The sequence below is a fragment of the Aplysia californica genome, unplaced genomic scaffold, assembly GCF_000002075.1.
Source record: "Aplysia californica isolate F4 #8 unplaced genomic scaffold, AplCal3.0 scaffold00614, whole genome shotgun sequence".
NCBI classification, from domain to species: domain Eukaryota; kingdom Metazoa; phylum Mollusca; class Gastropoda; order Aplysiida; family Aplysiidae; genus Aplysia; species Aplysia californica.
The window spans coordinates 32,785-50,260 of record NW_004797884.1 but is presented as its reverse complement, the minus strand read 5'-3'; the positions used below and the strand labels follow the sequence as shown (position 1 = coordinate 50,260).

The 17,476-nt window shown below is 41.5% G+C and overlaps 1 protein-coding gene across 1 annotated transcript; it reads left to right on the top strand.

The window, feature by feature from the left end:
- The first annotated feature begins 350 nt into the window (after positions 1 to 350).
- On the top strand, positions 351 to 15,540 carry LOC101856212. The gene is made up of 3 exons (XM_005107583.3): positions 351 to 689; positions 13,613 to 13,773; positions 14,245 to 15,540. The coding sequence occupies exons 2-3, from the start codon at positions 13,635 to 13,637 to the stop codon at positions 15,384 to 15,386; spliced, it is 1,281 nt and encodes a 426-aa protein (XP_005107640.1). The 5' UTR covers positions 351 to 689; positions 13,613 to 13,634; the 3' UTR covers positions 15,387 to 15,540.
- The last annotated feature ends 1,936 nt before the right edge of the window (positions 15,541 to 17,476 follow it).

Here is a 17,476-nt window from a genome sequence, read left to right as displayed (position 1 = left end):
ATTATTATTATTATTATTATTATTATACCAATTATTATTATTATTATCATTTTATTATTATTAGGCTTTCGTTGTTATTGTCGTATATATACATTATTGCAATTTTTTATTACTACAGCCTTCTATTCATTATAAATGATAACAGTGTTATATTCTAATTGTCATATTTTAAATTTCTATCATCGTCATAATGATACTAGATGATAGGCGACCCAGGCCTACCTAACAGTCATCATCATTAGGCTAATTCTGTTTTCAGTAGCAGTAGTAGCCTAGAGTTTTTCTGGCAATGGTGAGAATAAATCGATGTTCCAGATTTTCACAGACCACAATACACGATAAATGTGCTATGGACCTACTGATGCAAAGACAGTACACTGTTTCGATAAACACATGCAAAAAAGACTAGAGATCTAGATTTAGAATATAGATTGAAGATTGTAGATGCCTACACTGTACCCTGAAACTGAAAGTGTACACATATGCTTCGTTATGATTTCTACTACAGTACAATAGACCCTAGATCTAACTAGATCTAGACTGACCTGGTCTACTAGTGGTAGGCCTAGATCTAGATCTACCTCGACCTCGAGTTCAGTGCGCTCTCCTCTCACTCGCTTCAAATCAATTCTCAGACTCCGTGGTCATAGTCATGGTCAGCCTGCTTGGACTAGGCTAGAGCGAAGAAGGTAGGTTGATGGGTGCTTTTTCGGTAGTTCCCACCCCCCTTATTTGAGCCTAGGTCTAGATCTACATCTAGAATCTAGATCTATACGTTTGATGAGCGGGGAGCTACTTCTTAAGGCTAAGAATAAGATATCAAACCTAATCTAGCAATAGCAACTGCAAAACATCATGAACATCAAATTATGGTAAAAAAATCAGGGGGGGGGGGGGCTATCTTATTTTTATGGGAGTGTCTACGTACACGGTAACCGGGCACGTAGCCTCAGGGTCAACGTACACGGTAACCGGGCACGTATGGTAGCCTCAGTGTCTACGTACACGGTAACCGGGCGCGTAGCCTCAATATCTACGTACACGGTAACCGGCAACCGGGCGTGTAGTCTCAATGTCACGTACATGGTAACCGGGCGCGTAGCCTCAATATCTACGTACACGGCAACCGGGCGCCTCTCATTATCTACGAACACGGTAAGTGGGTATTTAGTTTCGTGGGGGAAGTGGCTATTCTCATCCGGGGTGAGAATAGAAAAACAATCTACCTCTCACCCCGGGTGAGACTTGCCAGCGTAGGCTATTCTCGCCCGGTGCGAAACAAGACCTGCTTTTCCTCATTTTGGAATGCTGTCTATCGGTGTGGATGATCAAATTCATAAAAGCCAAGAAAAAATTACGTTATAGCACAAAAGTAAGCTAATTTGATCGTCTTCAAAGATGCTATGGCTATTTCACTGTTCGAATCGAGTCGAACTAAGCGGGTCGCCATTTTGTTTTGCCCGGAAGTTCTCACAAGATCTACTCCTCCCCTCTCTCTCTCTCTCTGTCTCTTTCTGAACACTGTCTATCGGTGTGGACGATCAAATTGACCAAAACAAAGTTTAAAAAAGATGTTAAAACACAAAAGTAAATTAATTTGGTTGTCTACAAAGATGCTACGGCTATTTAACTTTTCGAATCGAGCCGAACTACGCGGGTCGCCATTTTGTTTTGACCGGAAGTTCTCGTGCTACTCCTCTCTCTCTCTCTTTCTCTCTCTCTCTCTCTCTCTCTCTCTCTCTCTCTCTCTCTCTCTCTCTCTCTCTCTCTCTCTCTCTCTCTCTCCACTGCCCACAGACAAAATTGTACGCTTTCGGGGGGGTGAGGGGGGTGGGGGTGCGGAAGGGGGCTTGAGCTAGGTGCACGCACGGTAACTGCTTTGCTCCCTTCTTGACGTTGACTTTTTTCCTTTTTCACCGTGTTGTCTCAATGTCACATACACGGTAACCGGGCACGTAGCCTCATTATCTACGTACACGATAACCGGGCGTGTAGTCTCAATGTCACAAACGGTAACCGGGTGTTTTGTTTCGGGGGGGGCTTGAGCTAGGTACACGGTAACTGCTTCACTCCCTTCATGACCTTGACCTTTTTCCTTTTTCACTCCGCTTTTTGTGTGTTGTGAGCGGAATGTAAATAAAAAAATGACCCCTATCTACCACCTGTCATCTTTTCTAAGGGAGAGCAAAATGAAGTGACACTGAAAATCTGCGAATCTGGAACAGAAAGCTAAAATATAGATGTTTACAAAACATGTAATAATATCACGAGAGAGAGAAAACGAGACTCAGAAAACAGAGAGTGGGAGAGGGAGAGAGAGGAAGGAAGAGAGAGAGAGAGAGTGATCGAGTGAGAGAGAGAGAGAGACCGAATTAAAAACGTATGTTCTTGATGAGGTCATACCTCTCTTTAAAACAAAGGACAATGAAACAAGGGGATCCTTGACTATCGCCCATCCAATGAAACGCGGACCTTTTGGTTAAAAAACACGGCTTACTAGCATGTATGAGTATGACGGATCCCAATTCTGTACAGGGCTTGCTCCAATGCACGCTTTTCCGTAGCAGGAAGCTCTTGTAATAATCAAAATTCTAGATACTAAAATTTGCTTCCAAGTTCAGTTTTTGTCATCCGATGTTGCCTTCAACCCCACCCCTCCCCCGACTGTACCTTTTAAAAAAATCGATAGTCCCCCTATTCCGGAGCCCTATACTTCGCGCAGCGCACACATTGAATGAACTTTGGTGACCCCAACGATCACTGGTACTCACAATGTGATGCGAAAGTACAGGTTTACTGACCGGTCACGATGTCGAGCCCGACAAGACGCTTATAAATATAACTTTCTTTTTTTCCGCAAGTGAAAGCACAGCAATGATTTATTTTCCTGCCGACACAGCGTTTGTATGCACAACCTGTATGTTACAAATGTTGTGTTAATCAGACTGCTACCGGCAAATTTCTGGGAGGTAAAGAAAGCGAAAGTATATCGAGCTTTGGTACCACGCATACACTTACGCTTGCAGCCAAAGCGCCCTGTTCATATCTAAAACTATCTTTTGTTTTCGAAAGAGTTAGCACTTGCAACAAAATAAGCTTTGCTGAAGATAAGCGGTGATAGTGTTACAAGAGAGTAACAAACACAAAAAGAAGGAAGAGAAAGATAAGGATGATAGATGTTGAATAGGAGAGAAGGAGCAGACCACACCAGAGCACCCACCAGCCACCCATTAATACTATCTTTACACACACCACACTTACAATCACACACAAAAATACATAAACACAGAGAGAGAGAGATGCACACACACACACACACACGCACATCATGCATCTACACGTGTGAATAGCCTCTAAATATATTTAATACTTAGCATGTTACACACACACAAATCATACAACATACACATTGGACATTGGATAAAACGATATGAGGATAGCTTTATCCGTTGAGTTTGTCAGAAGTAGTCTTGACTATGACTTTGTACATATGTAGTTACATTATAAACATGAATCTCCATAGCCTCACAACGATATTCTCTCTGTCTCTAAACACACACAAATCACACAACATACACATTGGATAAAACAATATGACAGCTAAAAGAGCAAATACAAAATGAATGACCTAGGACATATTAAAATTAGAGAAGACAGTCAAAATCAAACATGGAAAAGTACATCTTTAGGTATGGTCAACACCCAAAGGCTATAGTATTTGATCTAATGCTTGCTTTTCTGCACCAAAGGGTATGACATCACAGCATTTTGAAAACCAATTTCATCTTATTTAAATCACATGGGTCTCAACTCAGAATTCTAAAAAAGGAGGAACTTTTCGGGTGATCGCCACAGAAGCCCATTTTCGCGAAACACCCATTATTATTATACTGTTGAACCCTAGAATACTGAAATGAAAACCATCAATTTATCAAAGCAAGGTTATTTCACACCAATTTGAGGGTTTGGGAGATAATTTCAAGTCAGAGTCACGCACCAAATTTACAATCTTGATTATTTACAGAAAATTGTGGCGCCTGGGGTCTTGTGCGACTTAATATTTTCCCTTCATCATATTCGCCTGTATATAAACTATATAAAAATGATTCTTGCTTTGAGCCTAGAACCGTAATATCGACTGTCATGATTCATATCATATATATATAGGCCTATATAATAAACGTGAAAGACAAAAATTAATGCTCTAACTCAAAGTACAGTAGAATAGCCCAAGTAGACCTATTCAGTGTGAGAGGTGTAAGAACTGTGGGAGGGCAAGATGCAGTGATACTGAAAATCTGCAAGTCTTGTACAGAAAGTGAAAGCTAAAATATACTGCCACCAATCCAATGAAACGGGAACACTTAGGCCGTTTTCACACAAGGCCTGCTCCCACGCACACTTTACTTAGCAGAGAGCTGTAGTAGTTATCAAAATTCTAAACATTAAACATATTTGCTTCCAGTTTCAGTTTTTTTTTGTCCACTGGTGTTGCGTCCAGCCCTCCCCCTATACCCGAGTGCGTCTTAAAAAAAACCCAATAATCCCCCCCCCCATTCCTGAGTCCTGTACTTCGCAGCGCTCAGAACACGCGCAGGTTCATTGACCGGCCACAATGGCGAACCCAACAAGACGCTTGTATATTTTCTTCATGTTGCCCCTATAAGGGACGACACAGTGACAGATATATTGATTTACTTTCATGGCGACACCACATTTGTAATGCCGAACCTGCATGTTACAATAATTGTTGCGTTATAAGACAATTACTGACAAATTTCTTGATGGTAACGAAAGTGAAAGTAAAGGCTTACGGGATGCTTTGTTATGAAATTTAGTGGGTATCATGCTGGACTATAGAGCGGTTGACCCTAGTGCGCCTTTTTGAAAAAGCGCGAACTTTGCGAACAGAGTAAGAATCTACCCTACTTGTGTGAAAAACAATAATAGTGACACTGTTTTTGGCTGAGTGAACTATCTCTTGAACCTTCCGGTTACCATGTACGTAGACCCTAAGACTACGTGCCCGGTTACCGTGTACGTAGACCCTGAGGCTACGCGCCTGGTTACCGTGTACGTAGACACTCCGTATTTTTATATATTTATAGGTCAGGGCAAGCCCCCCGCCCCCTGAAACCCCCCTACTCTTGGGGCCAAAACCTGCGAATAACAATTGCGGGGTGGGTACTGCCGAAAAAGCGACGGGTGATCTTGTTGATCTAGATCTAGATTTAGAACAGTTAGATCTTAGATTTAGATCTCTACACTCTACATTCTTTAAAGTCCATGATCTATTTGTTTACATCCAGAGAAGAAATCGGGAAGTCTTGTGATGACCAAAAAGGCAACTCAAAGAACAGGGATGCAACCTAACTGCAAACGAAGACCCGGTAACCGGGAACAAAGTCCCGAAGTATACAGATCCCGTTGGGGAAATCTTTTGTGATTTCGGAAAGTTTCAGTGCCCAGACCCTGACCCGGTAGAGAGAGAGATTGTGTGTTTGTGTATGTGTGTGTGAGAGAGAGAGAGAGGAGGGGGTAGAGAAGAGGAGGAAGTGCTAGCAAATATAACATGCCCCAGTTGACAGGAGGGAACAAGAGAAAGATAGAGTGGGAAAGTAGGTGGGGGAGAAAGAAAGACTGAGACAAACAAAGAGAAAGAGAAGGCGAGCGATACACAGAGAGAGAGAGAGAGAGAGGGGGGGGGGGGGCAGGCAGAAAGAGGAGAGACAGAGAAATGTCAGCTAGAATGTCATTATAAAATTGCAATATTATGTCATAAATGTGTCAATAACAAAGCTCCCTCATATCTTAGTGATCTCATCCAGATTTATGTTCCATCTAGATCACTAAGATCAGGCGATCAGTATCTTTTAAGAGTTCCTAGAAAAGGCGGTAAAAAATTAGCTGAAAGATCATTCGCCCACCTTGCTCCGTCAGTTTGGAACTCTCTTCCCCAACCCTTGAGACATACAACATCTGAGTCTAAATTTAAAAGATCTTTAAAGACACATTTACCATGGGTCTCAATATTCCGCTATTTAGCGGATTTCCTCTACCGCCATGTCCTGCGCTACTGCGAAAGCGGGTCAATCAGGAAGAGAGTTGTTGGGAGCAGAGTGACTGCCAGGCCTCGTGAATTACCCGGGAATTTGTAAAAAAAAAAAATCGCCGAGACACGGGAAAGTACATAAAAGATCTCGAATATTATTTGAAAACAAATCCGATAACGTCTTTAAGTTCATTTTTGCTGGTCGCGATTTGTGATATTAATTCGGCTTTTCCCGGTGTGAGAGTACGTTTCACGCGAACAGGCGGCTATGGCGGCAAGCGGAATTGTATGTGACACCGAGGCTCGACTGGAAAATCAAGATCTGAGAAATTTGTCTGTTAAAGTCTGAATACGCAACATTTATGACATGCAGGTTCTGCATTACAAACGTGGTGTCGCCATGAAAATAATGTTCGTCACTGTGCTGTCGCTTGTGGGGGGAAAAAAAAAGAAAAAGAAAGTTATGCAAGCGTCTTGTCGGGCTCGTCATAGTGACCGGTCAATGAACCTGCACGCGTTCTGAGCGCTGTGAAACAGGACTCCGGAATTGGGGGAGATTTTTTATTCTTTTTAAAAGATACACTCGGGGATGGGGGGAGGGCTAGGCGCAACACCAGAGGACAAAAAAAAGAAAAAAAATTGGAAGCAAATTTTAATATTTAGAATTTTGATTACTACTACAGCTCTGCAAAGTAAAGTTCGCGTTTGTGCATGCTTTGTGAGCGTGTTAATGAACTTTGGGCAGGGGTCTAAGTGATCGCGTTTCATTGGATGGGTGACAGTAAATTATGTCTCTATATTTTAGCTTTCTGTTCCAGATTTGCAGATTTTCAGTGTCACTGTATCTTGCCCTCCCACAGTTCTTACACCTCTCACACTGAATAGGTTTACTTGAGCCATTCATGTTATTACTCTACTTTGAGTTTGAGCATTAATTTTGTCTTTCACGTTTATTATATGAATCATTACACCCAGACTGGTTCATGACAGTTGATATTCTGGTTCTAGGCCTTTTCCCAGGCTCACAACAAGATTCAATTTTATATAGTTTATATAGACGAATATGATGAAGGTAAAATATAAATAAGTCGCACAAGACTACAGTGCGCCTCCACTTTCTGTACGTAATCAAGATTGTAAATATTTGGTAAGTGACTCTTACTTGAAATTATCTTCCAAACCCAAACTGGTACAAAATAACCTTGATTTGATAAATTGATGGTTTTTATTTCAACATTCTAGGGTCCAACAGTATAATGATAGTGGGTGTCTCGCGAAAATGGGCTTCTGTCGCGATTACGCGAAAGTTCCTCCTTTTTAAAGATTCTGAGTTGAGACCCATGATTTATTGACATCCTTTATTTTTAAGTCAGTAGATTCATGTTCAATACAATGTTATGTAAATGTCTATGAATCCATTTATGTATTTTGTGAATTGCAGTGTATGTTATATTATTTTATGCTCATTTCGTGACAATGTGTAATCGTGTGCGTGTTATTAGCTAGTAGATGTGTGTGTGTGTACGTGTGTGTGTGTGTGTGTGTGTTTGGCATACATGTGTGTGCACATGTGTGCGTGTTATGTGTTTGTGAGTGTGTATGCGTGTGTTTGTGTGTGTATATGTGTGTGTTTGTGTGTGTGTGTCGCGTGCATGAATATTGTTCTTACGTTCATTTATGTAAAGCACCTAGAGCTGTGTTTACACAGGAGTGGGCGCTATAGAAATGATCTTCATTATTATTATTATTATAAATAGAAAATAGAGAGGGTGACTGCTCGATTGAAATGATATTATGACATTGTTCTCCCTCAATCATGTCTTAGAATTCCTCCAACTCCAAAACGGAGGAAAAACGATTGTTCATCGAAAAGACATCCTTAGTCTTCATTTAGATCTAAATCTAGATCTAGGTCTCGAAACTAGATCGATGATTTATGTCTGTCTGTCTACCAACTGTCTAGATCTAGACCAAGGCCACATAGATCTAGAAGAACCAAAGTCTACTCTGAGCCAAGAGGGTGCTGAAACTTTCCGAAACGATTTCCCCTACCGGGTCTGTATACTTCGTGACTTTGTTCCTGGTTACCGGGTCTGTATACACTCCCAACTGCAAAACATCTAATTATGGTAAAATTCAGGAGGGCACCCCCCCCCCCCTCCATGTTTTTGGAAGGACTTCCGTAACAAGCGACCGCCCCGACAAATACAATAAAGAAAAGACCTATCTAACCCTAACCCAAAGCCTGAACCCTCCTAACCCTAGGCCTACCCCAAACCTATACCCTACCTCTACCCTTTCCCTTTACCCCAACGAACTGGCTATGCCTCATAGAGTGTACCGGAGGGAGGGCCGTACGCATAGCCACAGGCTTACCCCAAACCTTACCCTACCCCTACCCCTCTGTTCTACTCTGTCACATAGGCCTAGTAGTCGCTCGTTACGGAAGTCCTCCCATGTTTATATTAGGTCAGCCCCCTGAAAGCCCCCTACTCTTCATTCTTGGGGCCCAAACTGGCGAAATTGGGGGTTGGGAACTGCCGAAAAAGCACCATTCTTTGCTTGAATTTGGATTTTCTGGCTTGTAGTGAAGTGGTTCCTTCCAGTCTCACGCTTAGTTCACTCCACATGGGTTCAACGAGGTCGCCGGGCCTGACCTAAAATCCGAGTGATGGTTATAGCAAACATGAGGTTTTGTGTAGATTATTACTGGCACTGAGCAAATAATGTGTGAAGAGAAATAACTAGTAGTGCCTGAAATGCCTGCATATTATGAGCTGTGTAAAAAAAAAAGACCAATTCGTTCAAATGCTCGCCTGTGTCATCTCAATTGTTTTGGAAGTTATTTTGAACGCAAACCGGGGGAGAATAACCTAAAGGCTCGCCCTCTCACCCGGAGTGATTGGCCTAGGCTAATCAATGATTATCAATCTGAACCCTGCATGATAGATAACTTTGGATTTATATAATCCATGAGAGGGTTAGCCCCTTTTGGCTACTCTCACCAGGTGTGCGCTCAAAATAACTTTCGATGAACATCCAGATAAACTTGTCCTCAATCTCACAGTAGTTAGAACATGAGCGAGAACTTTTGGTCAAAACAAAATGGCTTGATTTCAAAAGTGAAATAGGACTTCGTAGCATCTTTTGATTACCAAATTAGATTTAAAATCTACTTTACTTTCTGCTGTAACAGACATCATTTTTCTCTTTGTTTTTGTCAATTTGATCATCCACATCGATAGACAGTATTAAAAAATTAAAAAAAACAGGTCTTGTTTCGCCCGGGGTGAGGATAGTCAACGCTGGCAAGTCTCACCAGGGATAAGAGGTCGATCGTATTTTTTATTATTCTCTCCGGGATTGAGAATAAGCACTAGCCACTTCCTTAGCCTAGTACTAGATAGAAGTTAGCAGTTAAGTAATTAGTAATTAGGTAGCATATATTATCATTAGTATTTCTGGAGTAGATGTTAACACCTGGGAAGAAATAGCTGAGGACCGGAAAACAGGGAGGAATATTATAAAGGAAAGAACTAAAATACTAGAAAACAGCCTTAGAAACCACCAGGCTGAGAAGCGCCAACGACGAAAGGAAAACAGCGGAAATACAGAGCTTCAATCTACGACACTAACAATACTAACATGCAAGCACTACAACTGAATCTGCGCTTCAAACATAGGAAGAATTAGCCATGAAAGAAGCTGCTTGAAGACAGCCTTGAGACCATCTTAAGCTAAATTGACCGTCTGCTTAGAGGAAAAGAGCCATATATATTTCTTTATTAATTTATTGTTATTATTATAATTTAATTATTTCATACTTTCCGACTAATAGATCTAGCCTATAGTACTGTATGCACCCACTGCATAACAAAGAGGAAATATGTTTAAGTTTAGGCTTAAGAACTGTGTACATAGGTATACGTGGGGACTGAATAGATGAATGAGGCAGTGAACAACTTTGGCTGTGACTAAAAATGCTGTGAAGGGCAAGATATATCTGAAGGGAATGTGAATGGATCAGCGTCACAGACACCTTTGGACAGTATACTCGAGTGGTTTCAACCTTAGGCAGAGAATGTCATTAATATCCAGTGAGGACAGCCGATGCAAGTGTGTGCTCCTCTATGGCTGCGAAACTTGTAAGACAACAAAGACAGTGCTGAATAAAGTCCAGACTTTCATCAACAGATGTATGAGGAGTATCCTGAGAATTAAGTGGCAGGATAGAATAAGACATGAAGAGCTATGGGAAAGGACAGGACAAAAGGATGTAGAAGTAGAAATAGGACTAAGAAAGTGGCGTTTGATGGGACACACCTTCAGAAAGCCCAGCGGATACATCACAGGACAGTCACTGCAATGGAGTATGAGGGAGCACGAGGCAGGGTTAGGCCATGAGAGACATGGAGGAGATGTGTGGAAAGGGACATGAGAGCGATGAAGCTCACTTGGAAGGAGCTAGGAAGGATGGCCCAGGATAGAGATAAATGGAAGGAGCTTGTATGTGGCCTATACTTTGCCAGGGGTGAAAGGCAGTGATGATGATGATGATGCAGCCAATGCCGAGGTAGAGACACTGACAGAGGAGAACAGTGAACAGAGTGACTTAATCATCTTCACTGATGGATCAGCACAGCGAGGGGTCAAATCTGGATATGGGCTTTCAACGCCCGGTCCAGTACATGCCTATAGAGGAAGCCATCACAGAGCCCCTGAACTGGATTAAGGCGACAGAGCATCAGTCTGCCATCCTCGTCACTGACTCGATGAGTACCCTGAAAAAAAAGGAGAAACACATGATGTGTGCAGACTGGCGAGAGGTGATAGGAAGCAGCAGACTCATAAGGATTGTATGGATCTTTAGCCTTGGTCATGCAGAATGCGCTGATATTATTGTGAGCCAGCCTGCCAGACTGAGATTGGCGGCACCATGCAATTAGATCTGTCAACAGTCATGGTAGCATTGACAGCATAGTTCAACAACCACAGAGAAGATGAAGGCTCTACATCACACAATGAAGGGACTGAGGGAAGCTGGTGTCTCAAGAAGGTTATGGAGAGACAGCAGCCTGAGTGGAAATTCTGGTAACTGGCACTATCACTATCAGCAAGTGAACCCTTTCATTGATCCTGGAGAAGAGGGAGGAGCAGCTATGTCACCTGTGATGATACTGATACCTATTCTGCAATTAAGTAACCAAAGTAACTTTCCGAGGACTGTAAAAATAACAGTGTACATTGTAATCATAGTGGTACGAAAAAGTTGAGCAACAGCAAAAAGGGTATATTTTTAATTTTACTCCCTTACACAGGTGCACTGTGCTGGGGGCCGAACTGAAACTGCAGTATTTTCGATTTTGTGCTGCAGATCACAAATGTGATCCCTGTACTGTCGCAGATCAATTATTTTCAATAAAATTTCAATCCTAAATACCAAAACATCAAATTAATGGGGGGAAAACGGGGGGCCAAGCCCCCTGAAATCTTCTGATTGGTTCAAAGCATGGAAATTACTACGCAATAATGCTTTGTGTGGCATAGTTCGAATATAAACCATGAAATATAAATTTCAATTTGATATTAATTTGCGACGAATATGAAGTCACTATTCGTGTAAAACAGATAGAAATGAACGAAGAAAAGGGCTTTACAAAACACAAGCATGAGATGGAAATGAAAGTGTAAAAGAATACCACAAAGAGTGTGGCACAATAATCCAGAGGAATATCACCACTTAGCCATGTTGAAAAGATGCCAAAATCCTTGTGCTTAGACTAAGAGTAAGACTTAGACTAAAGTAAGACACACATGACATAATCAGAGGATGGAAACCTGAGCAACATGCTGTTGTTTGAATTTGGAAACAGAAAGGCTCCGAAAGGGATGGACAGATGCCATCTTTGCTCTGAGACAAATATGTCAGAGCTGTAGAACATAGCTGAGACTCAGGCATATTGTTCATGGATCAGGAGTATAAGTCATTTGACCAAGTCAGCAGAGGCAGGCTATGGCACTTTGTAAGAATATCATTATGGAATGAAAGACAGAACTAGGCTACTCCTTACTACCATCAAAGCACTAAAAGAACTAGCAAGTTGAACACTGTTGTTCCAAGTGACATCAAGTGTCGGAGAATTCTGTGTCTTATCACCATTACTCCTCATAGTCTCTATTGAGGACAAGGTAACACAAGAAGTAAACAACAGCTCAGAACAACTGACCGAACTGCTCTTTCTTGACAACCAGAGCCTCATACACCAAGAGCAGGACAGCCTCCAAGAACATTGTAAACAGAACAAGGCATTGGAAAAATGTGAAATGAAAATGAGCACTGCTACAAAGACAGGTCTAAAGTAATGAAGATCTCCAGAAACCAAAACCCATTCATTAAATCTGAGTCAACAACATACAACTGAAACAAGTACTAGAGTTCACATCAGACAGGGTAGTGGACTATTATAGACAGAGAAATTGAAACACTAGTATAAAAGGAAAATGCAGTCACATACCAGATAATACCAAGTATTACCCATCATTTCCCATCCACTCATTCCAATGGAGTCAGAGAACCAACTCATCAGATCAATCTTTACATACCAACTTTCTGCTACCACTGCCAAACCTAGACCCTCAACAAAGCGCAGCAAAATAGAATAACAGTATGCGAAATTAAATGAAATGAAAATGTCTCATGAATAGAGAACTGAAGACGGAGATATAGTTAGATAAAGTATTTTACTTTCACCCCTGTCTCATGTACAAGTATTAAATTATAACCCTTCTTTTCTCTTGTTAATTTTTATGTTTTACATGAATTAGGACTTTATATCATCACAAATGATTCGTTTTTGAGATATTTGACATTTTTATATGAACTTCCAACAGGCCAAGTTGTATAGTAATATTCTGCATGTTTTTAACAAAGCAGGTGGTTTCAGGGGACGTACAGTGTTCTCCTGTATTTCACTATAGTTGGATGCTTTTTAGAGATAGGTGTGTATGTCACCCTGATCTAAAAAATATGTGAGGGGTTTCAAGGGGCTTTTCTTCCCCTAAAATCAAACAAGGACCTGGGGGGGAAGAAAGTCAGCAATTTGAAGATAAGGAAGAAATTGTGTTTTAAACAAATGCTGCGCTACGCGAAGGACTCTGGCTAAAGCGGACATGGTCACTGCCTTTGACTGCTGGGTACATCGGATAAAAAAGTGTATTGAAATCAGGGGTTATGTTTTGTTGAATAGAAAGCATGTTTTTGTTGGTATGTGTACAAAATTTCTTGTCTGTAAAATAAAAAAAATTGTTGATTATACACAATAAGGAAATTTACTTCTGGAACAGTCCTTGTTGTAGCAGAAACAGCTACTTGTAGCAATTGCTGGAAAAAAATGTGCTGTACCCAACAAACTTTCAAGAGATAGTCCCAGTAAAAAAAAACACCCAAAAAAGCAAAAAACAAAAGTAACTTCTAATTTTGTGTGTAATAAAAAATGTCATGGATGGCAGAGTTAAAAATGAGCTGTCTCAACCATTTTGTTCTATTGTTTCCTTTGACAGATAGAGATTTAAGGGTGCCACCATGCTGCCCGTCCGTCATTTGACATGGTGCATGCGGAAACACATCCGTCTGCTGGGTGTCAACCGACAAAACATTGCCTTGACCAAGGACTTGCCAGTCTTTTCCAGTTTCAAGTCATGTTTTCTGCCACCGACTTCAGGTAAGATTTTTTTTAATGGGATTTTTTTTTTTACGTCGTCTAAGTGAAAAGTGGTTAATTGCTTCACCATGGCTCACAGGAGACCCAAGTTCTATTTCTGCATGGGAAAATTTTCTATCATGTTTCTTGGTCTTTCTGCAGGGAAGTGGTTAGTAGAGGGTTCCACTGGTTTGTCTTGATTATATCTTTACTTGTCACTTTAACTTTGTGTGTTTGCCTGGCTCTTTCCCAGCATTAAATGACTGTTATTATGTTCATGTGCTTCTCTTTTTTTGCACAATGTGAAACTGGAGTGTGGCTTGATATCAGAGTAGACTCGTCTTGTTCCTCTTCTTTTTCCAACTGTATTTTTTCTTCATTACCTGCTCTCCCCTTTTGTTCTACCTCTTGTTGCTATTGTACAGATGTATGACATAGATATCACTTTAATGCGAACAGATGACTTCCATATTTTTTTATTTTCTTTGTCAGATTTTTCCACCAACCATTCATCTTGTGAGGAACATGCAGACGTGGCCAGAGATGCAGTCGACAGCTCTTTGCCACAAAAGCTGTGGAAGCGGATGAGGAAAGGTGATCCCGCTCTGAAGGAACTTATCCAGTTTCCCAACACCCAAAGCAAGATCAGCCAGTTGGCAGATATCCTGGATTGTGATGAGTCCTTGGCAACAGAGTTGGTGAAGCGCAATAGCCCATTACTGGTGTGCAGTGAGGTTGTTTTCCAAAAGATTAAATTGATCAAAAGTTATGGATTCTCTGCAGCTGACATTATTTCCAATCCTTCAGTTCTTCATCGCACTTATGAGGTTCTTGATAGCAGATTTCAGAGATTAAAAGAAATTGGGCTGTTAAATTCGGTGAGCCTGCGTGCTCTGAAAGAACCGGACAGCATATTTGAGGCATATTTTGAAAGGCGGGCCGAAGCATCAAAACTTCTTGAAGGTTTTGCGTCTCCCACTGATTTCCTTTCGGAGCAATTGAACTGTGACCTTACAACTATGGAAGAACTGATGAGAACAAACAAGTTTTTGTGTTCCATTTCTCTGGTGCTTGTGAAAAACAAAATGGATGTGATCCGACGTTGTGGTCTCAGTCCTGATGTTGTGAGGGACAATCTGGGCATCTTGCAGCACACATCAGTGCCTGAACTCGAGAGACGTCTACAACTTCTTCAAGGCAAAAACTTTCAATCTTCGGAGAGGAATCCGGGGATAAATCATCTGCTCACTTGCAGTATTGGGGACTTTTCGCGTGCGTATAAACTTCTTTCTGAACGCCAGGATGCTCTTGAAGGGTGTCGGGATAAAGCACACTATCTCCAGCTTCGACTTGGATGTTCAGAATTGGAGGCTGGCCGGATGAAAAGCTCCAGCCTCCTCAACAGAATGTCGGAGATGAAGCTGCGGAAAATGCTGGACTTCTTCCTGAATGAAGTGCAAGTGCCATCAGAGTTTGTAGTACAGCACAAACGGCTTATGACTTATTCCGAGTCCCGCCTTCGCCATCGATGGCAGGTGCTTCGTGATGCAGGAGAGGCGGATGTAAGCTCTTTAGCTGGGAAGCTTGATCTGCCTGAAAGCCAGTTTGAGAAGCTTTATGGTGGTGATTCGTAGCTAGGCTCTACTGTGGAAAATTGCCGAAAAACTTGAGTCCCAGTGTCTGCCTGATCGCCACCTTAGAATTACTAAATTTTATCTGAAATTTTTGGCTGTTTAGACTTACTAAAACCATGAGGTCAAAAACCAAATGCTCTATAAAAATCATAAGATTGTTCAGAGTCATTATCAAGATATTCAGAGAATTGCGTTTGAAAAAGCTTGATATGTTGGGGAAGAAAAAAATTTTTGCGTCAAATTTCTTATGTGCTCTGCAGATAGAACCTTGTAATTTAAGGTAGCATTATGTATCTTGGTATGAGCATAGCCCTTATAATGAGTTGTGGCGGGGTACGTCAAGAACCACTACCAGTCTTTTTTAACTCTTGAACTGCACGGAAAATCACAATCACATACAAATGATACAGCGCTATTGTTGCCTGCCTACCAAAAAAACTTGTGCTTGTCCTTCCAGCTGATGTTATGATGCTTTAAAATGTGATGCTTGGGAATGGTCTTCTTGGGGGAATAGCTTAGTCTTTAGAGTGCCATATAATTGTTAGTTTTTGTTTTAATGGGGGGGCAGCTCCTCTCAGGTGATTGGTCTAGTGTGGGAGATCGCTCGATGGAGCTCACTGAAGGCCTGATTCAGGGAACTGAGCATCAGCTGTACCTGATGAGCCTTATCAGTGATGAAAAATGCATGAATGTGTGTGTTTGGGAGACCATCTCGTCTGCAAGATGTTCAAATACTTTGTACCGGTGTCTGTTACGTAGCAGTTAGGCGCTCCGCTGTCACTCGCAGGAGACCGAAGGCCAATTCCGGAGTGGGGAGACGTTTTGACAGAGTATCTGGGCTTGTCTACTAGGATGTTGTATCCCTCTCAGTCTTGGTAGTGCCTGACAGACAGGGTCAGAAGCCCGCCTCCTATATTTATATAATCTAAATTGCGTCAAACAGGGGTGTAAAATTACCTTCATTAAAAAACAAAACTGTTGGAAGCAAGATAATAATTGTGACAATGATTGCCTATGAATTATGATCTGCTGTGATATGCCGGAGTGGTAATCCAGTGTTGACTGAAAATGAGGTCAAGACAAGATGCCTCTAGGCCAGTTCCAAGAGTGAGGTCTTTGATAGGATGGGGAGGTAAGTATACTTAATAATAATGTACCTGCATCTGTTGTGTAGGTATTAGGTGCTTCACGGTCGCCCACAGGAGACCTGAGGTCAATTCCCAAGTGGGGAGATCGGTCTTTGTGCTGGGATTTTGTATACCTCTTAATCTTGTTTTTTTCCCCCTGATAGGCAGGGTCGGAAACCTGCCTCCTTAATTATGTAAATTATGTCGATGGGGGTGTAACAAACACTTACATTCTTTGTTAAATGTGAAAGAAAGTTTCATGTACCCTGTCTCCTCTCATTTCTTTGCGTACTTTGAGGTGTCATCAGCGCGCTCACAAAGCACAGGCAGCTCCTCAGCTGCTCCCGTCTCTTCCTTGTTTCCATCAAAACCTTCCAATGACTGCCGTATTGTTTTACAGTTTTCCCTAAGTCTATCAGTGTCTCGTCCCAATCATTGATGAATTTAACATGGTTTTTGTGAATGGCCTCTTCCAGAAGTTTGTGATGCTTGAGAATCACGCTGAGGAGAATTTGTGGATATGGAGATGCTACGCGGTCCAAAGGAATATCTAACAGTGGTTTTTGGAGGCAGTTATTGTTCTGAACCGCTTCCTTTTTGTCATTCCCATGACCTTGAATGAAGACTGCGTTGTTGGCATGAAGTTGTGACAGTTGACACTTGAAGAGCGCATTTCCCAAATCGGCGTGAGACACTTTCATATTCTTTGCACTCTCCTGCCAGGTGATCTTTTCCTCCATATCTGATAGGCCTACATGGTTTTCTAATTCTTTATATTTAGACGAAATCTGGCCCATTAAAAAATTGTTTAGGCATTGTGGTAGTGTCTATATATAATATATGTATGAGTGAACTGTTCTTAACCCATAAGGAGTTTGGACTGTATTGGGCAATACTTGTAAGTTTTATTGAAAATGCTGATGTTTTTCCTAGTCTTTTGGATTCTATTACATTTGTCGTTTT